General features: G+C 30.6%; 2 protein-coding genes across 7 annotated transcripts in view; one reads left to right on the forward strand and one right to left on the reverse strand.

Moving 5' to 3' along the window:
• Cip4 (formin-binding protein 1-like Cip4) overlaps positions 1–7836 on the forward strand; it is a 37596-nt gene extending 29760 nt beyond the window's left edge. For 4 of the 5 annotated variants that reach the window (XM_012368813.2, XM_012368814.2, XM_012368816.2 and 1 more), the window contains 3 exons: positions 98–289; positions 817–953; positions 1593–7836. In XM_012368813.2, the coding sequence (XP_012224236.1) occupies positions 98–289; positions 817–953; positions 1593–1750 (487 nt within the window). In that variant the 3' untranslated portion in view covers positions 1751–7836. The remainder of the gene's footprint in view (positions 1–97; positions 290–816; positions 954–1592) is intronic. The other variant, XM_012368815.2, reaches the window with a different exon arrangement.
• Positions 7837–9966: 2130 nt separating this feature from the next.
• LOC105673287 (thyrotropin-releasing hormone-degrading ectoenzyme-like) lies at positions 9967–20116 on the reverse strand. Of its 2 annotated transcripts, none has more exons than XM_067360450.1 (12): positions 19962–20116; positions 18603–19113; positions 17813–18256; positions 16888–17050; positions 15726–15852; positions 15388–15472; positions 12343–12716; positions 11749–12023; positions 11087–11274; positions 10611–10934; positions 10399–10468; positions 9967–10212 (listed from the first exon to the last, which is right to left on the reverse strand). In XM_067360450.1, exons 2-12 carry the CDS (start codon positions 19082–19084, stop codon positions 10075–10077), a joined length of 2670 nt encoding a protein of 889 aa, XP_067216551.1. In that variant the 5' UTR covers positions 19085–19113; positions 19962–20116; the 3' UTR covers positions 9967–10074. The 2 variants fall into 2 exon arrangements, with proteins under 2 accessions (XP_067216551.1, XP_067216550.1); XM_067360449.1 differs by having other exon boundaries at positions 19958–20116.
• Between the last annotated feature and the right edge of the window lie 7302 nt (positions 20117–27418).

Below are 27418 nucleotides of genomic sequence, written 5' to 3' on the forward strand. Positions count from 1 at the left end.
CTCACTCGGCTGTGTTCGAAATGAAAACACGCGTGTATATTGTACACTTTAAGATTCATAAAAGATGTCAGTAATTTGGCACTGGTGACACTTTCAGCCCGAGTCAAGCACCGCGAAAACCAACTACCAACGGCTCGGCGACGAGGCCGTTGAGCTCACGGAGGGGCAGCCATTCGGGCGGCGAGGAGAGTCTCTCGAGATCCGCCTCGGACTCGAGCGTGTGTAACGCGAATGCGAATCAGCCGGCCCACAAGAAAAGCGCACCGGGCACGCCGCAACCGACTCATGAGTAAGTTATGTTGGTGATACATACGATAATGCACAGATCATCATACACTCTGGAGAACTTGGGGCTTTCGAGATCGGCGGATCTTTCGCGATGAATTTGTTCCGTCGTCGTCCTGTCGATATGGAATATGTAACATTTCGTCATTATTTCTCTGCATTTTATGAATATTCTATTATTATTGTAAAAAGAATCTTTTGTTCCGCGCCCGTAAATCCACACTCAGAAATGTCGCGGTGTCTTCAGTTTGTATTCGATCGCCCTCTTATCTTATCGAAACTAATCAGCATAAATAACGGAGCTCATGCGCGGAGGCGTTATTACGTGAATCATTGTCGCTTTTCCTATTTCGCTAATTGACGAATGGAGTTTTCACCGTATTCGTGACTGTTCGTGAATCCGAATCGTAAATCCGATCGTGCGCATCACGGTGCTTTAATTTCCGCGAAAGTATTTAGCTTGCGGTGTTGAGTAGATTAGACACTTCACACTAGACGACACGGTTTTCGCTTTATGGTACTGATGCACAGTTCCACGAACAGCCCGGAATCTGGCCTCGGCGAATCGAGAACATCGTTGCCCGGCAGCGGCGGCGAAGAGTATTATCACGATGAAGTGGACGCTCAACCGCCACTGGGAACGTGTCGGGCTCTTTATCCTTTCGACGGTGAGTCCCTTTAAATCTACAGGGTGATCACTGGAAAGGTGTTGAAAGTAAATTACTATTGCTTTGCATCGAATGGACGGAGCAAAATAAATTAAACATTATTTTGTAGAAAAAAATCATCAATTTTGTAACATAAAAGAAGTATATAATAATTAAGTAATTAAAATAAATATAAAAACGCTACAAATTTGTCTGGGCGCATGTTAAAAAGTGTATTTAACAGTTTTCGAAAACTAAGAATTTCTATGTCGATTCCGATGGACACTTCGAAAATATTTATCACTGACAATGAGTCATGCGTTCAAATTTGTAGCAGTTTTTTAGAATTATGTATTTAATTTCTTAATCGTATATACAATATTTCTTTTATTTTATATTGAAATATAATTGACAGATTTCCTCTACAAAGCGGCGTTTAACTCATTTTGCTCTATCCATTTGTTGCAAATTGCAAAGTAATAGCAATTTACTCTCAATATTTTGCTAATAGTTACCTTTTGTACGATTAAACATAACCTATCTCTTTTTTTCCACAATTTTACAAACATAGAATCAAGTATTTGAAAATTAAGGTTGAAAAGAAACTGCGAATGGCTACGTCACTTTTATGATGATTCTGATTTTAATTATTATTTGCAGCGACTAGCGAAGGTTCGATACCGATGTACGATGGCGAGGAATTGTACATGATCGAGTTGGATCAGGGTGACGGTTGGACAAGAGTGCGGCGCATCTCGCAGCCGATCGAGGGCTTCGTGCCGACCTCGTACATAGAGTGTCATCTGTATAACACTTAGCCGCTTCTCCTAGGTTGTTGAAAGGGGACTCTTGCACGATGTAAAACTATATTCGAAGGAGATTATTGGAAAACGTGTGTTCGGAGCCATCGACGATTGAAGGGTCATGTGTTGGTCAAATATACAAGCGCGGAATACCAGGACATCGATAACAGATCGCAGGCCTAATCGATTACTCGAGCGACAACAGATTAAAGGATTAAATGTCAATTTGCAGATGCAGTCAAGACTTAGAAATTGGATCATACAGCCAAAAATCGTGAACAAAACACTCAGATATTTCTTAGGATTTCAAGGATTGGTGTTTATTACGATAAGATCGGTGAAAATGTATCACATCTATATTTAAGAAGTCGTTCATCAACTTAAGGGGGAACCTACTTTACAGGGTCGAAAGTCGATTTTCTTTCTTCATAAATCGATAGTACAACTCTTCGAGAATATGTTCCTAAAATTTTAGAGCGAAATTCGAAGTCCTTCGATAGATTCAGCGCTTGTAACGGGAGCGCACAAGTATGCAAGTACACCGAAAACTTTAAACGCGTTTTTCTCAAAATTTGTTTTTTTTTTTTGCATTTTCTTCAATTTCGTGTACACGATTTAAAAAAAAGTATTTTGACCAATCGACTTTTTATAAAGCTCGTTAGTTAGATAATAGCCAACCCTCCTCGATGAACCTAAAAAGTTAAAAAAAAATCAATATTAACAATTTCTTTTTTGCATAAACAAATGGACGCTAGTGAAAATCGCAACTTTTTTTTCAAAGTCGCACAAAATTTTAATTTATATAAAGTCGAGGTATGAGAAAAGGATCAAGAGCCGTAGCTGGATGTGGTTGCTGTGAAATTCTTTTTTATTTAAAAAGATGAATGAGTATACGTTTCGGTCATCTATCGGACCATCTTCAGTACAATCTTAAACCGGCGAAATCTGAGAGTCACTTAAATTAAATCACTAAAAGTTGTTCTCCGCCACCACATTTTTGCATACGAGACGGCAAATGTGAGGCAACATGTGTGAACTTTGACAAATAGCCTGTTAAGAGGATTGTGAGCCACTGTGAATAAGCGCTACGGCTCTGTGAACAACACTGTGAATAACCAGTTCTTGATCCCCTTCTCAAACCTCGACTTTATTAATTTTAGTGAGCCTTTAAACAACTATTTTTAATTTATATTTTTTTTTAAATTTTATAGGTTCATTTAGAAAGGGGGCGTAAAATTAAATGTTTATTTATTATTAATAATATTTTTTTGTATACAAAAAATTTGAATGAACTCTTCAATAGTTGTATTAAAACGTGCAAAAAGTTTTAAGGATGTTTTGTACGTAGCAAAAAGTTGCTGAAATTTGATTTTGACGAATATATGCTCTTCTCATATAGTTTGAGTAATAAAGATTGTACAGAATCTTATTCATAAGTAGAGTGCAGAAATGTACTTTTAAATTTCTGTTGTTTTTTTTCTGAGAATTTTCGAATTTTCTGAATTATGCTTACGTGCGGATAAAAGTTAGTTGTGTTTGTCACAATACCAAAAGTAGGCCTTTATCGATGGAAAAGAAAAATAGTGACCAAAAAAGTGTATAAAAAGAAACTTTTTCAACAAAAAAAATTTTTTTTTATCCATTTTAACCACTTAAATCAACACGTTTTCCATAAAGTCACGGATAAATTTGTTGCAAATTAAAATCCTTATAACTTTTGATTGCTTCAGTGAATCGATTCCGGATTTTGTCATAAGTCTCCGAACATATGTAAGAACAATCTGTAAAATTTTTGTTAAATTCCTAATATTCCAAAAATAGGTACTAAACATTCTTAAAACCATAAACGTTATTTTTCCTTTTAAAAAAAAATTACAAAAAATTACCTTTTTTTTGGCCTTATAAAGTAGGTTTTCCCCTTAAAATATCACGATCTAGGGTTGTGATCCAAGATTCATGTATTCTAGAACCCTCGATTTATAGCATTTCGCTAAACCTATTATCGCGTGCCAATGTTTTCGACGAGATCACGTCGAATCATGTAAATCAACACATTTCCCTTTTAAAGATTCCTTTTCGATCGATCAACCGATCGGGAAGGAACGAAGAAGCGATACGATGCGAACAAAATGTCCCGCTATGTGATCGATCAATTTAAACGTAATAGCGATAGAATTGAGCTCATTCTTGGGCTTATAGGTCTCTAAGGAAATTTCGCCCTTATCCGGATTTACTTAGGGCGCCGCGGCCCTTCCTCATACGAAGCTATTAATAATAATTGTCTGTTAAATAGTAATTACTTTAGCGAGTATCTGTTAAATAGGTGTTATTAATAGCGAATGTATTATTTAAAGTTACTCGACTATTTTTTTGTTCTATTTTATACGGATTTTGTAAGGAGGGTCATGGCGACCTACGGTCTTTCCTGCGTCGTTTTGAAATTATAAGGTTATGTTAATGGCTGTTAACTATTAATTTTTAATTGTGAAGTTTTAAATTGCGAGGATATGCATTTCTTTTTTTATCGCGGAAAGGAACTCTGTACATGAAGGGTCGTGTCACAGCCCTCTTTTTGCGTTTACCTCGAAGTTATTAACGATAATGATAGTTATTATTTTATTAATCTCGAACGTTTTTTTTATTTAGAAATATAGTGTATCGTTTCGCAGACTGTGTACGATGTTTTACTTTGTAAATAAATAATCAATTTTTTTTAATGTAAAGAGGTCTTGTATGAAGGGCCGCGGCAAACCCGAAATTAATCTACGGCAGGAAACTCGTGAATTCAGGTAAGGGTAGAATCTATACACCTGTATGATAGCGTTATACCCGATTGTATACAAAATCAATTGTACGCATCTGCAATTTAAGTCTTGAGCGGATGCATAAATAGAAACGAAGACGTAAAATTGTTGATTAGGCGATTATTGATCAAAATTACAATTGGAAATATTGGATTATAATTTTAACTGCGATCGAAATGTTGATATACGAAAGGATCGAGTAGCGAGAGTTATATTGCATATATTTTGATTGAAGAAAGGATCTTAAGACGTTTATCTTTACGAGAACTCGCAAGTTTTTGATCGCTTCAGAGTTCTATTGATGCAGTTGCTTAAGGATTAAAGTGCGAAATCTCTTCGTGAAGAATCGGTGGTGGAATGGTCTTTAATGCACTCGCGGCTTTTCAAAACGTATCTTTTTTTCGCGTAGCTATGCACGAGCGAAACATTTAACAAACCCCGTTAAAAAAAGTAACTGTCTTACTAATAATAATCGCGCCTCGCCTATTCGTCACTCGTAAATTACCCGCGACTGTTGTAATTGCACCGAAATTTTATTTTTCTTCTGTGACTGGACGTCATAAAAGGCGGCCGACTGTTTCACGGATTTGACTCGCTCTTACATTGAGAGAACATCTTGTTTTCCGTTAAAGACTGATTTGTGTTGAAGTTTTATATCAACTTGTGCGAACCAAGCGAAATCTCGATGTATTTAAATGATAAAAAAAAAAAATCGCAAGAATTCGCGTAAAGCGAAGTTCTGGAAATTGTGGCATTAAGAATTCTTAAGTGGATTCTATTATGGCAGAATCCATATTATAAAAGATTGAAAAAAATCTACGAAATTAAATGTGCCGGTAATTACGAAAGTGGACTAAAAATTGTATATTTTTTGTTTTGAAATATTTCTTTATGAATTGATGCAAGACAAAATAAGTAATAAAATCAATTTTTCAAGATTTTTGACTTGGTCCGCTTTCGTAATCACCGACACAAACATGTCAGATTTGGTGAATTCGAAGATTTTTACAATTAAAGATTCACGGTTTATGATAATTTTTATCTACGAAACTTAAACATACACACACAACAAAGGCTTCATAAATTGGCTATTTTTGATGTGCTGCAAGTTGTACAATTTAAATTTTATGAAATTCAGGATTTGATTTTTTTAAAGATTCATCAATCTGTAGATCCTGGAATTCAACAATTTAAGAGTTTCAAATTGCTCTATTTGAAGATATGTGTAATCAAGGATTAAAATGAAAGAGCGTTTGTAAGGATGAAGGATCCTCGAATGCAGTACCTCGAAATATAACGTCGATTTAATATGATTTGTGTCATTCCGGCGGATCAGTTGGCGTGCCGCGTATAAGAAGTTGCCTGAATGTGAATCTAGTTAGTGATAGATTTATGTAAATATTACCAGGGTTGTGGGAGCGAATAGGAAACGAGTGGCTACGTAACATGCGAGTGTCAGAATCGATGTTAAACCGCGAAGGACTCGCTTCCGTCAGGCGAAACCAGATTCTGAAGGATCAAGGTTTCCTCTTAAGGATCTTCGAGTACCCGACAATATTCTGTCCTGCATTAGCACACACATATACATCGCTATATATTAAATCATTAACAAATCGCGACAATTACGGTAGTGAGTTGGTGTCATTCCATATATTTCGGTAATTGGAAGATGCACCATATCAACTTGTCGCCAGCGTTAATTCGGACGATGTTTTTCGATAATCAAAAAACTGCTAAGATAGTACGGAATATCCGTCTTGGAGCTGATCCTTGATCCTGTGCGTCTTGCGAAGAGAGTCCGCGCATTTGCGAGAGCCTGCTGCGTTTGTCCTAATTTTACGAAATCCGGGAATCGTGTAACCGTACTTTCTCGCGCATTAAATGTATATGTATATATTATATATTACACACATACACACACACAGACACAGACACAGCACACAGAGTGTTCCAACCGAATGCACTGTATTGAAATGGCACATTTCTGAAATCCTTATGAGATGAAAGTTCTAATATTAAAATGTCGAGGCTATAATAGTTTTTAAATGAAAAACATTTAAAGTTTATCAATTAAATTGCACCAAATTCGCTCACTTGTAATACATTGCATAATAATGAAGGTATTTTCAGATATCGATCTGTTTATATTTTTTATTGTATGTAATTATATCTGTGTCTAAAAACAGATTAATATGTGAAGATATCTCTATTACTGTGGAATATATCACATCTGAGCGCGTGAATTTGGAGCAATTTAATTGGTTAATTTTAAATGCTTCTTAAAAACTATTATAGCCTCGACATTTTAGAATTTTCATCTCAAAATTATTTCAGGAATGTGCCATTTAATACGTGCGTTCGGTCTGGGACACCCTTATAATATATAAATATAAATATATATATATATATATGTATATATATATATATATATATTATATTATATTATATTTGATTGTCAGAAAAAAAGCATAGCTTTCACTATAGTCAGGTATATGCAAATACACGAATTATATATGATCAATAGTTCATCCACACACACGCATACAGCTCTCTCAACTCTTCATCGCGTTTACTTCTGGTTTGTTAACGGAACAACAGAATTATTGATTATGTTTAGACGATGAAGTAGTCGGAACTGGTTTATACGCTCTGACATTTTACTGTGTCCGTTTTATGTATATTTTGTGATTTTCTATACACGAACAAGTATTGTAGATAATTCTGCGATTTATTATATATTATTATTTTTATTATTAAAATTATTATTATTATTATTATCATTGAGAAAATACAAGTACTAAACCAATATAGCTGTTGTAGACATGTTAATGCGATTCATATTTGCGTCATTTTGTACTCGAAATTCTTTTTCATGTATTTAATATTTCATTTTCGCAGAAAATGTGTGTTCAAACATAATCGATCGGTTGTTTTTATTCTTCTAATATTTTTTTTCAAAATTTTTGATATATGATTAGCACCAATGTGATTCAGATACTTTTTGGTTTTTAAATAATTTTTATGATTTTATTGCCATATAAAAAGTAACAGACATTTGATGAAATGTAAAATAATATTTAAAAAATAATATTCATGTTTGGTCAACGTTAATCCATTTAATATTTTAAAAACTATCATTGTACAAAATGTAAAAAAGAAGATTTGATTATTCTACAATTGATTATAAGCTTATTTCTTTTCAAATACAGGAAATGCCGTAGTGCAATTCTGTCGGCACCTGTGATGTTTATGAAGCCGAAAATAAAGTGCGCATGCGCAAAGCAGCGAATAAATCTAGTACCGCTATTTGAAGTTTCTTTTCACTTCTCCTTCGCTTTATTTTCTCTCTTTTCAGCTTATTACTAAATTTAACAAAATGAATTAATTTTAATAAAAATGATGTAAAAGTAAATGTTCAATAATGTAATATATAAAACAATATAAAAAAATAAAAAGTTGCAAAATTTATAAAATAATACATAATATAATGTAAATATATATTAATAAATAATGATGGAATATGTCATATAATTAACAAGAAAAAATGCAAAACACTATTCTACATAAGATCACATTCTGCAAATATTGATGAATTAAAGAACTTTTTCCGGGGCTTAAACAATTTTAACTTTCAGAAATAAATTCAACGGGTGTTGAAGCACACGAGAATATAAGTTTAAAAAAAGCCGTTCTGTGGACAAAAATCGCTACTCATTTTCCTTTAAACAAAATTTATTTTCAAATTTGGTTATCTAGAAATATCAATTTTATCTCAATATATATATGTACTTACAGTAATTGATTGTAATTTTATTTACTGATTATAAAAGAGAAGCCAAATTATTATTAACATCGATGGTAAAGACTGATTGTTTCAACTTCTTGGTAAAATCCATTGCTCTATAACATACTGGAGAGAGCCTTCCTGTAAGAACCAATATGTAGTTTTCGGGCAAGGAGAGCAATAGTAGCCGGGACAGAGCTGCTAGTATTCCCCGGAGAGGCTCATAACCGAGACCTGTTGACGTCACGTGTCCGTGTGCGCTCGGCTTTCGGTTTGTAGAAGCGAGCAAACATATGTTTTATCTCCTTTCCACCAAACCTAACATCAATCGGTTTTATGAGACGACGTAGCGCGGGTCTTGACAACGAAAATGCTTTTCTGAGTTTCGCTTCACGCGACTAAGTGACCAGCGGCGTGTTGCTTTCGCTCCACACGAAATCATAAAGCAATATTCCAAGTATTATTATATATAAAAATAATATTAACTATTGAACTTTAGTGTAAACTATAAAGGTACGTTCCACTTGGCGATCGCAACGCTTGTGGAATCATTTTATCTTTGTTTTTCATCGAAAGTTAAAGAAAGATAGATAATGTTCGCGAGCGTTGCGATCACCAAGTGGAACTCAGCCTTAGCATTATACCAAAGGTACGTTCCACTTGGCGATCGCAACGCTTGTGGAATCATTTTATCTTTGTTTTTCATCGAAAGTTAAAGAAAGATAGATAATGTTCGCGAGCGTTGCGATCACCAAGTGGAACTCAGCCCAAATACATTGTTGGCTGTTTAATGATTGTCAAAATATGTGGGAAGGTCTGTTATTGCTCATTTGGCTAGCGCGATTAAAGGGAAAACAAAAGACCAGCAAATTAAAAACATGAATTGATCAATCATGTTTAATGCAAGAGATATCGTCAGAGATGTGCTCCATAATTTGTTTTCTACCGCTCGATTCGCCTAGTCCGTCGGATTTCTCTTTCTTTAGGATGATCTCGGATTTGTTGATTTCTTGAACTGCTTTAGGTATCACAGGACTGCTGCGGATTGTTTAAGACTGCCTCGATCTACTTAAAACAGTGTAGGGTTGCCTTATTTATTAAATGCATTCTTACAAGTTTAAATAAGCAATATTCCTGATCTGAAAATAGAACCAATATAAACGACGATAATTTCAAGAATGTTATTTATCATCGAATCGGTAGAAGAAATCATATTCTGTTACTTGTTAAATTAAGCGTCTCAGAAAAACAACGATTTTTTCTAGGCGAAACTTAGATGTATTTTTATTACTAAGAAATACATGAAAACTAAAGAAATTGTGTGAGTTCGATATATCGGCGATTGCTAATAATAAAGAATCGCTTACAATATAATATGATAGAAACAATTTTTAATTTATGTATGACAATTATGTTTTTAGATTTTCCATATAAACAATTAAACATAAATATTTATATTACTTTGCATCCTACTACTTCCAATATTTAAAATTTTTTGGCATAGAAATATACAAAATATATTATTTTATTCTTAACGAAAATTATTTCCTTGCAAGTTACACTGCACTTTCCCAAACACATGTTGTCATCCGAGCTGATTCTTTCTTCAATGTGGACTATAAGGCATTTAAAGTTGTCAAATAAATGTGCAATAATTTTCTATATTTTTTTTTATTGTAAATCAAAGAAGACACATATCTTCTTTAACAAAAATTTGCAGTCTAAGAAGGAATATTTAAATTAAATAAATATTATTTAAACCCACGTAGACCGACGATCCCATAATTTCTAACTTGTCTTCCATACTCGTCTCTTCGTTTTTTACCTTTTTTTTCAACAGCATCAACTAGTCGCTTTTCTTTCAAGTTAGTTTTTACGAATTCAAGTACCTAAGATAAATTATTTCAATAATATCAATAAAGCTAAAATTTTTTTGCACTACAGTTTATGAAAGCATAAATTGTTGTGTTAAAGGTAATCGGTTCAAATATGTCATGTACATAAGAAACCAATAAAAATGAGTTCAATATTTAAGTAGTTAAGAAATAAATGTTATTTAAATTAGAAAAATATACCTTATTTATTTGCTTTACAGCATGTTGGTGCGTAATCATAACAATAAATATTGCAATTTTGTCACGTTGCCTGCCAAAAAGTAAAGTGATAAATATTATTATTTAAAAAGGCAATAAAAATAAAAAAGACGCGGATGGATAAAAATTATAAACATAAGAAATATTTATATATAAATAAATATAAAGATATAATTATAAAAAATTATTATTACGTGTTGGAGGTGAACATAAGTGTATTATTGTTGAGATTTTGCAATATAAAATCGCAAACCATATCATTGTTTGCATGCTTCGCAACGATAAGAAAAAATATGTGAGCACGTGTATTGTCGTGTTGTAATAAAAAACTATTAATCGAATTCAACAGCAAATAATTAGAAATGACTCCAGGATCTTCACTGCAAGTTAAATATTCTAAAAATTTTATATCATCTGTCGCTGCCCATTTGTCCCATACGTTATACCAAATGGTGCTGTTTGCTGACACCAAACCATTACAATACATCCATCCTTTCCATTTCGATTGCGTTACAAAACTGCGTTACCAGAAAAAAGTATTTCGTACAAAAATTTAGCTCATTTTATGATAAAATAATTCATCTTGTACAGTATTTGATGTGTAGAATATAAGTATACATAATGCAACAGAAATTGTTTATATAAATATTGTGGTTGTACAACATCTTACATGTCACTTTCAGAATATAGATCTCTTGTCATTTGCATATGGGCTACTTCTCTGCATTCTTTGTTAGCAATAATACATGCCCATTTTACGGCTTCCTCTCTTAAACATTCAGTGAGATCGCTTTCGTATGGTTGTGGCTTGTATTTTATTTGATTCAGAACTCCACTCAATATACTTTCCATCTTTTCCTAAAAATTGATAAATAATATAAATTTCAATCTATTGTTCTCTGTAAAAGATATGTATGTATATTTATACATGTATAAATTATTTTAACTTTCTTTATATACAACAAAGTGATACAAAACAGCCTGATGTTCTTGAAATATCATATCTTTAAGCGATTTTTGAAACGGTTTTTCCTCTTGCAAAATTTTGTCCGAAATTTACACGCACTGTGACTGTGAAATGTTTCACGTTACTCTTATGATGCGTTGCACAGTCCGTGCCTGCTCGCTATACCGGACTCACGTGTGTACAAGTAGCGAACTATTTTCAATTATGTCTCAAAAACTAATCTTTGAACAAAATTTTGCTAAAAAGAAAATTATTTTAGAAATCGACCTCAAGAATATGACATTTCAAGGACATCAGATTGTATTGAAGTACTCTGTACAAATAATATTTTGATGCAATCTTTATAGAAGTTTGCTATTACTTACCATTACGTTGTTAGCACCTTTAATTGAAATCATAACAGCCATTTGTTCAAAAGCTTTAAACATAGGATACCATACCACATAATTCGTTTCCCGTGACAAAAATGCAGAAATGTTCCAAAACGTAACATAATCAAGTTGTTTATGTATGAAGAAGTGAAAAGCATCATCTATGATTTGGGCCCGATTGAGAACATGTATGTCGATATAATTCGTAGAATTCATGTGTTGCGCAAGTTTACGCCAATTTTCAGTATCATAATTAACACGATAATATCCTATTATAAAAAGAAAAATTTTCATCATTAAAGTCTCTTGAAAGAGTTTATTAAAAAATAATTTCTAATATCGTTTTTTGTGTGAAACAATTCCTCAAATTATTAATTTTTTTATAAAATACTTTGAACAATTTGTTATAAAAAACTGTAAGAGCGAATAGCGTGAGAGTGTACGAATAGTCTGAGAATTTGTGCTTGCGAGTGACACGTACGAGTGTGCGACTGCATGTGTTACATGTGAGCATTAGGGTGCATAAGATTAAAAAAGCAAAAAAGATACCAAGATAAAACATAATAAATGTAATGTTTTTATATTTACCTGTCTGTTGTATATTGACTACAATCCAATCATGTTCATCATGTATTTCCAATAATTTTTCCGGTTTTTGCGGTGATAGCCAAAAAGATTTACTGGGAAAAATTGTTTCAAAATTTATCAGTGATCTTATCGTATATGTCACGAATGCTGGAAGATGTTTTGTATCCTTGTTAATAAAATCAGAAGTGACATAATTGAATTCTGTTATGCCAGTAATTAAATTTCGTGTGACGTACAGAACGGGATAATTATTTCTTTTCGCTATCAAATTAGATATAAATTCTTCTATAACATATACCTTTAATTGTAAGTTATCTAGATGCATATGTAAAATAATTTGTGTAATGTTCCATAATTCATTTGTTTGATAATATCTGTAAAATAAAAAATTTCTATAAGAGTACACCATGCAAATTTGCAGCAAAAATTTTTTGTTTGCTGAACACAAAATTATTATTTAGTACCATAAAATATTAATTGATATATTTGCACAATTATATTATTATATATTTGTATAATCAGTAATTAATAATATTAGTATGATTGTACATGAAAGATAATATGTATTAGGTCCTTGAATAAGTTCTCGCTGTTTCTTAAAAGATGGCGTAGCGGCACTCTGTGCATGGAATTTCGTACGGAAACGCATCAGCTAAGTAGTACTATATGTAACCTCAAATTCTAGTAGATACAGTTTACCACAGTGTCAACCACGTGTTTAATTACCTATTGCGAAAATGTCTACTTTTGTGCCAAATAAAGTGTTTTTGCGGGGAATTTTATTGCACTGCTTTATTCAAAAGAAATCTGCAGCTGAAGCACACAGAATTCTTGTTGAAACATATGGTGACAATGCTCTGTCGAATACGACATGCAGAGACTGGTTTAGGCGCTTTAAAAATAATTACTTTGACCTTGAAGATAAAGAACGTTCTGGAGCACCGACAAAGTTTGAAGACGAAGAATTGGAGGCATTGCTTGATCTAGATCCATGTCAGACGCTAGTAGAGCTCGGGAAAACATTGCAAGTAGATGCGTCAACAGTTTCAAAACGTTTAAAAGCGTTAGGAATGATCCAAAAGCAAGGACATTGGGTGCCGTATGAGTTGAAGCCGAGAGACGTTGAACGACGTTTTCTCATGTGTGAATTGCTGCTTCAACGGCATAAAAGAAAAGGTTTTCTGCACCGTATCATCACTGGAGATGAAAAGTGGATACACTACGATAATCCTAAGCGTAGAAAATCGTGGGGTAAGCCCGGCCATGCATCAACATCGTCGGCAAAGCCGAATATTCATGGTTCGAAACTTCTGCTCTGCATTTGGTGGGATCAGCAGGGCGTAATTTATTATGAGCTGCTTAAACCTAATGAAACTATCACGGGAGCTCGCTATCGACTTCAGATGATGCGTTTGAGTCGAGCTCTAAAAGAAAAGCGGCCACTATACGGGCAGAGACACGACAAAGTCATTTTGTTACATGACAATGCTCGGCCACATGTGGCAAAACCAGTCAAAACTTACCTGGAAACGCTTCAATGGGAAGTTCTACCTCACCCGCTGTATTCACCGGACATAGCCCCCTCGGATTACCACTTGTTTCGGTCGATGGCGCATGGTTTGAGCGAGCAGCGCTTCCATTCTTTCGAAGAAACCGAAAAATGGGTCGATTCATGGATTGCGTCAAAAGATGAATCGTTTTTTCGACGGGGGATTCAATTACTGCCAGAAAGATGGGAGAAAGTGGTCTCTAATGATGGACAATACTTTGAGTAAAGTTATTGTAAGCCTTATATTTTAAATTAATGTTTTTTTTTAACAAAAAAACAGCGAGAACTTATTCAAGGTCCTAATAGAATATATCTTTCCGGATTTGGCAAGTCTTTCTTTATCTAGTCTGATATTTGGATGATAAATTAAACTTGTTTTTAAAATAAATCAATTTTGGTAGATAAAGATCATAATTTATCAAAATATCTTATTTAATTACATTAACAGTTATATAATATATTGTATAAGTAATCTTGAACTTATAATTATAACTTATAACTTGTAACTTATAATTATATTAATTATAATTATATTAATAAACTTTGGCTATAATATAAAGAATAAAAGTTTCTCTATCTATGTATATTTTGAATATTAATTTTCAAAAGATTGTCAAATTTAATTCGATCAAATTTCAAAAGTAAATTTTGATTTACATAAATAAGAATAGCGTTTTTATTTTGAAAGATAGGTAGAGTAAGAGGGTGGGGCAAAGAGGGAGAGGCATTGAAATTGACATAGCCTTCTAAAGTGACATATTTCTTAGAATTGAAATCTTGCGTTTTAGTAAAACTGATATATATATAATATAAACGCGATCTGTTAGTTCAATTAGTTAATTTATTTAAAATCCATAGTTTGTACATTTCCTGTTTATTCATATACTAAATCACCTTATATCAAACTCTTTGAGCCTGAAATCTTTGTTTTTGAGATTATTTTGGGAATTATATAATCTAAATAACAATAATTATCTTTTATTACTTAATTATATGTGTTTTTAACAATAATTATCTTTTTTGATAATAACAAGTTATTCTACATGCCAGTAGCTTTCTTAAAGTATTTTACTCAACAGTGCGTGATTTATTGATAAATTAATATAGATGGACATACATAAATTCCACTTTAAAAAGGAATTGAATTATATCTATCTAGTTTTTTATAAATGCCTTGCTCACAAAATAAAATGGTATTACTATATTATTAATATAATTATAATATAAATTATAATATAAAATATAATATAAATTTTTCTTTTAAGTTTTCAACTAATTGTAAAAGATAATTTTGAAAAACAAAATGGTATGTCGGTTTTGATAATTTTCCTTGAAAAATCAATATTATGATGTTTACAATTTTGTAGATTTAAGATAACTCGTAAAGTTTTAAGCAGTTTATATTTATCCTTTTCAATTTTAGAAACATCATTCTTCTTCAATGTTCAATTTATGTAACTATTATCTAGATAAAGATATAAAATGATATTACTTACTGTTTGTTAGTAACATATGTGCGAATACCAGGCCAAAACACATCAGCAGTTAACAAATGGTATAACATGCGCCATATATTGGATGCTGAAACAGTTAAAATTATAATGTATTTGTTAAGTATTTTGAAATATGTACATATTTTTTAAAAATTAAGATATATTTCCTTTATAATAAAATTTATATCTCAACACATTGTATTTTAAATTGTGCGTAGTTCAGAGTGAATTTATCTATATTCTTTTATAAAATATAAAAATGTACGTATTATTCAACAGTATTATTTAATTATATTTACTTTAATCATTTGTAGGCTTTTAGATATATTTTCCTAACTTACTTTTTATATGATCTAGAAGATAGCTAAGTGAATTCATTTCATTTGCATTAGAAGGAGTATCAAAGAGAAAAGAATCCCGTTGTGTTTCCACGATAAATAAATTTATTATGTCAAAATCCGGAGGAATCTGAAAAATTTTAAATAATAAAATAAATATTTAATCAACATATTACAATTTAAAGCAATACAACACGACTAATCGTTGCAAATAAGCTTTTTTTATTATAAAATCTATTGTTTATTAAATAGCTATTAACGAAAGAAATTTAATGAATACAATATAATTTTCTAACATTCACGTATATTAAACAGAATAACTCTTAACAGATTTATTTATTTAAACGTGGTAAATTGATGTATGGGTTTAGTCGTCACTCTATATTTAAAAGCTTTGGACAATATAAAAAGTTATTAACAATTAAAATTAGCACTTTAAATAAAGTTCTTTTAATTTTTCCTGCCCAGAAGTTTCGAGGAAAGGTCATATCTTGTCGTCATGTAGCAAATATTTTTCTTTCACTTGTGTTATAAGAGTAATATAAAGTACGCAGTTTTTGTTATAAATTTATAGCGTCATAAATTGTTGCGTCATGAATTGTTGTATTTGATATACAATGATGAAAATCTAATCATATATTTGTATTAAATGTAAGACGAAAAATTATGTCCTTGGTGTCAAAAAGTAACATATATGCATACACACCCATTATAGATCATTATCACTTGCTTTACAATGAAGGAATAATTATTACAAACAAATTCGAGGATATAAGAGGGGAAGGGGCTCCGCACTCAACTCTTCTCCAAAAGATATTAGAATTGGGTATGAGATAAGGTTTTCTCGGGATGAGGATGTAGAGAAAGAGAAAGGCAGAGCTCTTTTTTTGTTACGCATTCAATTTACCATGTTTAAATAAATCAATCTGCTAACAATAAGAGTTTCCTTTATTTAATATAGATGGTGTTATCAAATTACGTTCTATTCGGTAAACTTCTTTCGTTAATAATTTTTTAATGAATAATAAACGACAAAAAATTTTTTTTTGTTACTCAGAACACTTGGTTTTGGTAACGTATGTCAAAGTCAAGGCGATTGGATCTAATCGCGCAAATTTAAATATTTACTAAATGTAGTATATCAATAATAAGAATTTATAACAACCTGATGGTAGATATAAGTTGCAAGCAATCTAATGAAACCTGGTTTTGACCACAGCAACACATCATTATACCAAAGAGATACTATTTGATATGTTATTAAGTATGACACTTTTATTTTATGTCCAACGGGATCCGAGGTTTCGTTATAAATAATATCAGCTTCTCTGAAAAATGATTTCAAATATGAAAAGATCATCGACTATGTTTGCTGTAATTAAACAATTTATTAAGTCTTTATATTGTGGATATAACAAATTATTACTACGTCACGAATAAATATTTTATGTGTTTTTTGCAAAAAATGTATTTAAGATTTTTTGAAATAAATTTCATAACAAATAGAAATAAAGTAACTTTTGACAATTTTGAGCAGTTTGGTATTTTTGTTCAACAATGTAATTTATTTTGCCTAAAACGACGTAATAATAATTATTTACTTACACAGTTACGTACAGACTTTGTTTCAAAAAGTTAGAAAAGAAAAATTTTGTATATTTTGCGTAAATAACTTCACGGATAAAAAAGAATATTAGAACTTAAAATACAAAAATTCTGAAAAGTTTCGACAAAATAATTGATATGATAAAAGATTTTATAGCAGTCGCTTTATTTGTGCAACTTAACACACAGTTATTTTTCATAAACTAAGCTTCTAAAACTGAAGCTATACTAAAATCTGATTTGACGTAAAGAATGATTATTTCAATTTTTAATTCTAACTAAAGGTAATGATATCTTTTTAATGTGACACAAGTATAGATATCAATTATTTCCTAATTTATATAGCCATAAAAATATGTCTCTCTCTCTCTCTTTCTCTCTCTCTCTCTCTTTTTCTCTCCCTTTTAGTTTTAAAATTATATTATTCGATAGTTTTATATTTTTTATTTAATAACCATTTTTTATTAATTTGTTTTGAATATTACCTGTGTATAATCAGTCCCCATGTCTCAGTGCTATTGTGTTGAGTATCCCAGAATGCAACATAGTCTATTTTTGGAAATTTGTCTATACTAGTTTCACGTTTCACAGAGTATAGGACTTGTTGGGCGATACATTTCGCTAAATGTAAATAGTATGTCATATTTTTTCTACCCCAAAATGTGACATTTGCCGAAGAAATGTTGGAAGTGAATGTGGTTATCACAACCCTTAAATGTTGAATGGACATTAAAGGTGATTTCTCAAAATGTGTCCACATCATGTCACGTTTGTCATCATTTTCTGTTGTTTGTATAGGCATATTTGATAAAGCTGTGTAATTTTTATGATGCTTGATAGAAATTTTAAAGGTGGAATGAAATGCCGTTTTGTCCCAGCATGGGAGTAGTTGTCGAGCGGTTATTACATCAACATCTGTCGCTATTAACCTATTTAAATATCATAATTTAACAATTTGGTATTTATGAAATTTGAAATATAATTATACTCGAGGATCGACTGAGGACAGATTAAAAAAATATTGAGTTTAAAAAAATTGAATCATAGTTTATAACACTACAGAATTTTTTGAATGTATGACATTTCTACAACTTAAAATCGACAATTTTGAAAGTATTAAAATTATTTCAGTACTATTGTAACTATTATATGTAATACGCAATTCTCAGAATGCCATCTGATTAATAAATATACTTAATAAATATATATTTTGAAAAAAATATTAGCAAATATTCTTTATACTATAATTTTGTTTCAAATACTTTTTTAACTTACATGTTGTCTAGTTCTTTATTGGAGAATAGAGATTGAATAAAGTATTCTTTGTTATTATTTAGGTGACGCATATATGCTATCATTAAAGTGTATCTTCCAGGTGGTAAAAATTTTTGCTCTTTTAGAGTCTTAGTAAAATCAATCATAAGTTTATTTAATTTATTAGTAATTGAATATCTTGGAACATAAATTTTTTTACTAAGAAAGTTGTCATGCAAAGCAATTTTAAATATAGTGAAAGCCGCTGCATGCATAGATATATTTTCTATTTGACGAATAATATCTATAGTTATATAACATTCACCAATAATGTCATTTGTTTTGTAGTTAAATCTTATTTTAGCATAATAATGTAATGGTATTATATAATCCGGTAAATGGTTACTAACTGTAATGTCATTTTCGATATTGATAGCAGTGCAAAGTGCTATTGTAGCGATTAACATTATTTCGCCATTTGTTAAAAGCTTTTGGAATATCATATTTATTTTTCTTTATATAAAATAAATTTCTGAAAAAAGTATTTGTTGGCAATAAAACATATACATTTGCAACACATAGTTTTTAATTTTTATATAACAGAAAAAGGTACATAATAACGATTATAAATATTTAAACAAAAAAGATATAGAAAAAACCAAGATACACTGATTGTGAGAAAAAAGTGTGCGATATTTAGAATTATAATAGCATGGTACTATAATTATAATTACGATACTCAATTTTATAGAAGTTGTATTGTTAGCAATAATAATTTTACACGTACAGTATTGCCAAACATATAACCAATCATATTGTTAGAATATTTTAAAAATATTGTTGACGCCAAAAAACAGTATTGATTATGGTTAGCGCTATTATTCTTTTCTTTCAGAGTAAAAGATAGTGAAAAAAAGAGAAAAGGAAAATTGATAAAATATGTTTGGTAGTGTTCAGAAAGATAGTAATATTGTGTATGAATAATTTCATAAACTGTTATCAAAAACATATTAAATATTAAAAAATTTAGAATATCTTTTAGAATACAAAAATAAAATAAGATGAAATTACGACTAAAAGTGCTAGTAATCTGAGAAACATTAAAATATTGAAATATTATACTTCTAATCAGTTATAATATTCTCAAATACATGCAAACAAATTGCGTGCGCGCACACACACAGTTAATTTTCACTTTGCAGAAATGATATTTATGATTATTACATATGAAGAGACTCATGTTGTACAAAGTAAAAAGAAATTATTGATACAGTTACTTATTCAGAAAGAGATTTGATTAAATAAACTTGTATTTATTATGCTTTATAAATTTTTCTATATTTTGAATTAGTAATATTTCGTTTCTAGTTACTTACCTACATTTATTAAAATCGTCAATTAAAATGCAATGGTACGTGAAAACTAACAATTTTGTAAGAATAATACAGTTAACATTGTCTTACACACAAATCGTGAATGCCAAAGGTATATAAACCAAACTGTGATCCTATTTGTACCGAGAAGTCTCCGTATACTAAGCGTATTCGTAACTGACATAATATATATATTATGTCTCACAAACAGTTGCTAACAGGTCACCCAACAGGAAAACACTTTACTAGTCGACAGAAGAGCGCAGAAATTAAAATACATAATCAGTTAAATATGCGTATAAAAATCAAACTTGTATAGTTTTTAGTTACTGACAAATCAAATTGTTAAGATATAATGTTTATAGGTTTATAAAAAATATAATTTGTGTAAGTATACAGTCTCGTATTAATCAAAATTGTAAAAAGAATCGGGGATTTGGAGCCGAGGCCATTTGTGTGTTGCTTTTATATATTTTTTCATATTAATATGTTGTAAGTTTCGGTCAATTCTTTGACCATCCTGAATAGATTGATGGTTGTTCAAATATTAGATTACATGATGTCAACGCTAAAATTTTTTTTAATATGATACGATTCAATCGGAATAATTATCTACCTTGTATGGTACATAAATCTCTAAATTATCTAAACATACCTTGATATCATGAGATTCACCGTCATCATAAAATTCTACATAGTTGTTGGCAGCCAATACCATTGCCCAATTCTGATTCTGATTTCATAAACTCAAAGGTATGTTAAACAATTTATAGATTTTACACTTTGGATAGGTTTTTTCGAATGAATTGTCAGAATTAGTTTTATACTTTTAGTTCTGAGTACATACAACAATCGATATAATAAGCCGGTTAAAGTTTGGAACGTTCCTAAAGCGATTTTTTAAAAATAATTTGTCGTTTTTCTGCTTTTGCAGGGAGGAAGATTTGAGATCCACAAACAAAGTATAAAAGAGATCGATCCGATACATGCGTCGGAAAACACTTTTGTACCCGAAAAACTACCCCCAAAATCACTTAAACAATTCTCGCCAAGCTAAAAATGATTTGTCGCTCTTCTCCTTCTGCACAAAGGAAGTTCCAAAGCCCTCACACGTCAAATAAAAGAAACCGATCGATACATGCGTCAGAAGACACAAAGAGAATTTTTTAAGTGATTTTGGAGGAGGTTTTTTGAGTATAAGGCTGTCTTCCGACGCATGTATCGGATCGGTCTCTTTTGTACTTTGTTTGTAGGTCTCGAAACTTCCTGCCTGCAAAAGGAGAAGAGCGACAAACCATTTTTAAAAAATCGCTCCAGGAACGTTCCAAATTTCAACCAGCTGTTATTTTTTGCTTTTATTTCCATTTATTGTTGGAGAAGATGTTTGTCATAATGATGTATGGAATTATTATTTGATTTTACGCAAGGTTCATGATTTAATAAATGCCAAATATCTGCAAGAGGAATGCGCTGAGCTGCTTGCAGTGTTAACAGAAAAGCATCATGTAAAATATTGCAATCTTTTTATGGATAATTTAAAAGCGAAACATCCTAATATAACACATTATAAAACTGCATTTAAAAAAAGACCTTCATCTCATTTAAGTGTTGCACGATTTGAATCAAGAAATCGATTCTTAACTTGCTGCGAACGCCACGTGTTCTCGTAAAAATATTACTCATTCACTTGCTGTAAAAGAAGAATTTTATCTTTGTTATAGATTTTCATCTAAAATGGGTTTGATTGATAATCAGAAACTAGATCTAATACTTTTTGCGGATGACATTTCATTTTCGAATAATTTTTCTACATTTAAGAATTCTTTACCAGCATATATACTTTACGGGCAAATGTTTAGAAGTTTCTTAGGCTGAATTTAGAGGAATTATTTATAAGTCTGGTTTATGTGTCGTTTTAAATATTTCTTCCAATCATCTTCCTCAGTTTGGCATTGTGAGACACGTTTTGTGTAATAATTCTAATAATTTATGTTTAGTATGCCAAAATCTTCTCAATATAGGATTCTGCAAAGATCTTCATGGTTATGAAGTTGAAATACAAGCAGAAATGTCTTGTATTGTTGTTGAAAATTTATTTTATCCTCTTCCTGCTATTATTGCACGTTTATGTAAAAGTGGAATTCTTTTGATGATGAATTCTCAACTAAACATGCTTTGTAAATTTACACTTACTTATAATAACAATATTAATAATTTGCTGTAATAAAGTATAGCACTTTAGGTTACTTTCTGGTATAGTATCTTTACTTGTGGTAATTGATATTGAAATAATAATATATCTGTAGTATATCTGTATGCAATTTACGTGTCTATACAATAATAATTTTTCTTTATGGTATGTTAATTTCGTATATAATAAGTTTATAGTCAATTTCGTATATAATAAGTTTATAGTTTATTATAAGTTTATAGTAAGTTTTTTTTCTCTATAATAATGTAATAATTTTTTTTATTTTGTAATAAAAAATTAGTAAGTAATTCGGTAAGAAAAGATTTGTAAAAAAAATAAATATGTAAATTATTATTGTGTATATGTGTTTATTATTATACATATGAAATATATGTATATTTTAAACCTAAATATATATTATTATTTCTAAAAAATTACACCTATCCGAACTCGTGTTTTAACTACAAAGTTGTGTTAATCTAACAAAACGATATGGTAAGATTAACAAGAAATTCTGGTAGATTTTTGTAAACTTAACAAAATTGTGTAGCAAAGTTAACAAGAAATTCTGGTAGATTTAAACAGGATGGAATTAATCAGAATTCTCTGGTAATTCCAATAAAAAATTTGTTTCGTCCATTTTCGAACAAACAGACTGGTAGAATCAACCAGAATTTCTTATAATACAACAAAACTTTTTTTCCAGTGCTGAAATTAAAATTAGTAAATTGATATCTAAAATTAAAATTAAAATGATGTAATTACGAGTTTTTTTGTTAGTTCACTCTGTTTTGTTGCGGCAACAGAGAGCACACTCACTAAAATTTATGTTGTCTATGATGATCTACAAATCGTACTCTCAAATTTTTTTTAAATTTCGTGTATCATAACATAATTCGAAATAATATTTCAAAAAAATTATATTAAATAGTACTTTATGTGTAGAATTTGTTTTTTAACTTTAATTAAACAATTTGTATTTTATTTTTTTAATCTATTCAAAATTGATTTTAAAAAAGTACAAAAAATATATTGAAATTTATGCAACCTTTATAATTAAAATATATAGCTCCTTAAAATTATGTAAATGAGATTCTCAAGGTTTTTATTTGTTTACATAATAGACTACAATTTACTGCGAAAGTAGGACTGGACAACCGCATAAACATCTTAAATGTGTCATTCATAATAAAAAATTTTATGTCACGGGTTAGATTATAAAGAAGTGAATAAATAATTGAAGTGACAGGAAGGAGAACGGATGTCCCAGATGCACATTTAAATTAATATTTACGTTTGCATATGCCATAATTCGAAAGCGTATGGCAAAAATCTAAATGTATTTTAATTACAAATGAATTATATATAAATTTGTTTGATTTTTTTATTGTAGCAATAGGAAACTCACTATCTCCAAATTTATGTGATATATGGCATGTATGAAATTATGTTCCTTTAAGTTTATTAATACATGTGCTGTATATATTATTTTTGCTATGTTTTTGTCATCATAAAAAACTAAAACAAGTTCGATTTTTGATAACATAGTATTGCATATCAAGCACAATTTATTTCAGAATTTACTTAAAAAATGCGTCGTTAAGAAACTTGCGAAAACTATACCATGCTCTACAAAAATTAATAAACAATACACAATTGCATCCGTACATTCAGCGACGCATATCCTTCGTTTTTTTCCTATTTTCGCATACTTGATTCCATGTAAATTATGATACAACTAGAACAATACAGGCGCGCGCTGCACGCGCGCACTTATTATAATAATTTAATAATTATGAAATCTAAATATTTTAATAAAATTTTTTTTATTTTAAGTAACCGTCAAAATAACCTTCGCTTTCAAACTATCAAACTGTCAGAATAATCGCGATAACCAATCAGCGTCGCGAAAAAGCGTCAACAACACTTTTGATACATTCGAGTATCGATTTTTCATGCCTTTTTTAAGAGTGGAATTATATGCATTTACAATGTTGCCACAATTTATATATTTTATGTCCCAATAAATGCAATTTGCAGCAGTTATATAGAAAGAATAATTAACATAACAATTGTTATATGTAAGTAAATAAAAAAAAGGCATTATCCAAATATAATACTTTAAATCATTACAAGAGAAATTATAAATAGCATATACGTTATGTATAACATTTTACAATAATCTAATGTAGCACAGCAATAGTTTTTGTGTAAATTAAAAACTTGTTTTCTTTATGCTTATACTTTTACTTATATATTATATATGCCACAAATACAAACAATATTGCTTATTAATATGTATATAGTACAATATTATTTCTGGTGCATGCATTATTAGCTAATCATTGGTTTATTTTTATTCGATAAATGTGTGATATGCATTACACCGCAGCAATATAATATGTAATTATGGTAATGTTGTTGACTATATTACATGTGTATTGGTTGTATAAAAAATTCCAAAGATGGTAATAGATTCAAAATTTGACAATGCATTTTTAAAAATGCAATAAAAACTTATTAAACTTTTTCAACTGCGTAGAGTGAAAATATATTTTCTTGTATTTTCTCTAAAAATAAAATTATTTAAACTAATATTTAAAATTAAAATTAAAATTATGTAATTACGAGTTTTTTTGTTAGTTTACTTCGTTTTGTTGCGGCAACAGAGAGCACACTCTCACTAAAATTTAGAGAGGGCTTCAACTGCCTACATTCCCATTTGCCAACAGCTTCGTTTGCCCACAACATTTTGCCGACAGCTTCAATTGCCGACATTCCCGATTGCCTACAGAGCGATTGCCTACAAGCATTATTGCGCACATTTAAAAATTAAAAATACAAACGTACGTTTGCACACAAGACATTATTGTACACATACACATTGCACACATGACATTATTGCGCACATACACATTGCACACATAATATTATTGCGCACATTTAAAAATTAAAAATACAAACGTACGTTTCACACAAGACATTATTGCACACATACACATTGCACAAATGACATTATTGCGCACATACACATTGCACACATAATATTATTGCGCATATTCTTTCCATGCGAAACGAGGTTCAACATGGGTTTACAACTTTGTTTGTGAACCTTGGTTAACCTTGTTAGGTTTACCTTGTTAGGTATAACCTGAGTAGGATTTGTTATTTGTTTTACGCGGGGGAGAGGCTTCGCCCCGTAGGGGCGAAGTCCTCCGCCGCCTACGCGTGAAATTTCAAACAAAGCGAGGTTCAACATGGGTTTACGAGTTTCTACACAAAACGCAATAATGTCATGTGCGCAATGTGTATGTGTGCAATAATGTCTTGTGTGCAAACGTACATTTGTATTTTTAATTTTTAAATGTGCGCAATAATATTATGTGTGCAATGTGTATGTGCGCAATAATGTCATGTGTGCAATGTGTATGTGCGCAATAATGTCATGTGTGCAATGTGTATGTGCGCAATAATATCATGTGTGCAATGTGTATGTGTGCAATAATGTCTTGTGTGCAAACGTACGTTTGTATTTTTAATTTTTAAATGTGCGCAATAATGCTTGTAGGCAATCGCTCTGTAGGCAATCGGGAATGTCGGCAAAATGTTGTGGGCAAACGAAGCTGTTGGCAAATGGGAATGTAGGCAGTTGAACCCCTCTCGAAATAATATTTCAAAAAAATTATATTAAATAGTACTTTATGTGTAGAATTTGTTTTTTAATTTTAATTAAACAATTTGTATCTTTATCTTTTAAATATATTCAAAGTTGATTTTAAAAAAGTACGGAAAATATATTGAAATTTATGTAACTTTTAAAATTAAAATATACGCTGTACTTGTTTTATTTTTATATATTTGCTATCGTCCCAGCAAACACCAAGTTACAGTTATATAATTGTTAGTTGTAATTTCCCACTCAATAATATAATTGTTATATAACACGTGTATTATATAACAGTTATATTGTTGAGTGGGAAATTACAACTAACAATTATATAACTGTAACTTGATGTTTGCTGGGGTAGCAAGCTTATATAAATATGTGATTTATTTTAGCATAATTCACGGCGTATTAATTATAAAAGTTTACTCTAGATTAATAATTTATACTCTAAACTTTTCTACCAAGGATATTATAATTTACGTAAATGAGTGAATATTAAATAGTGACAGAAGTCATTATTTAATATTAAATAGTGAATATTAAATAGTGACAGAAGTCATTATTTAATATTCCCAGGGTCATTATTGTCGCACATCCGTCTTACGTCAAGCATTTTTAATATGTTTTGCGATGTTATAGGAACGTTAGATGCAATGTTTTCCAAATGATGGATTGAATATGATGCAAAGGCAACTTGGCCAGTTTGTTGAACAACTAAAACTATTTGAGACTATCAAGAAATACGATCTACTTGGGCTTGAGATCCTCCTACCACTATATCTATTGAAAATTACAAGCCTAGACTTCAAGTTTATTAAAACTATTTGATTTCTATTTATGGAGAATACTAAAATTACTTATGTACAAGGAAGTTTCTATAGCAGCGCTCGGAATTAGTTGTACATTTCGGGCCGATTCAGAAGACTAGAGCACTAAAGATGTAGGTATTCTCACGTCTGCGCCATTTTCGCTCCATTCCCCCACTCCTTGCCCTCTCGTCTAATCACCATAAACTTCTTAGCTCAGCGAGGGCGAGCTAAGGCCGGTATTCATAGTCATTTCTTATATTTAAGATCGTCTTAAGTCGTCGTCATCGTCGTCTTAAGATACTATGTCAGGAGCGTTTTATATTAGAAATAGGCTGGATTGTTTAGGCATCTCTCAGGAAATTGTAACATTTTTTTCACTACATAAATAATGTTTATTTTCATTAATACATAATATATATATATTTAATTATTAATGAAAATAAACATTATTTATGTAGCAAAGAAAATATTATTATTTTCTGAAAGGTGCCTCAACAACCCAGCCTATTTCTTATACAGGGTGTTCATTTGAAAACTTTCCAGCTGATTATCTCGAAAAGTATGAAAGATACAAAAAAAAGCTAAAACACGTTTTCCATGATTTCGAGGGGGAAAGAGAACGGCATTATTAATTTTTTATTTGGAAGGCGTTTTCAACGTAATTTGAAGGTCAAATTTGTTTTTTTAAATAGAAACCTATATTTTTTATTGCAGAATTTTATTCTACACAAAAAAACAAGTAACTTCTATAGGAAACATTTTTTTATTTGATCACTATTTTAGGAGATATTTAAGAA

The sequence above is a fragment of the Linepithema humile genome, chromosome 8 (genome assembly GCF_040581485.1).
Source record: "Linepithema humile isolate Giens D197 chromosome 8, Lhum_UNIL_v1.0, whole genome shotgun sequence".
Classification (NCBI taxonomy): Eukaryota; Metazoa; Arthropoda; class Insecta; order Hymenoptera; family Formicidae; genus Linepithema; species Linepithema humile.

Coding starts and splice junctions, on each gene's coding strand:
- LOC105673287 (XM_067360450.1), bottom strand. CDS start 19,084: ATGATATTCCAAAAGCTTTTAACAAATGGCGAAATAATGTTAATCGCT. Junction 18,257..18,602: donor AATAAAGAACTAGACAACAT/GTAAGTTAAAAA, acceptor ATATTTAAATAG/GTTAATAGCGACAGATGTTG. Junction 10,469..10,610: donor CTTATGTTCACCTCCAACAC/GTAATAATAATT, acceptor ACTTTTTGGCAG/GCAACGTGACAAAATTGCAA.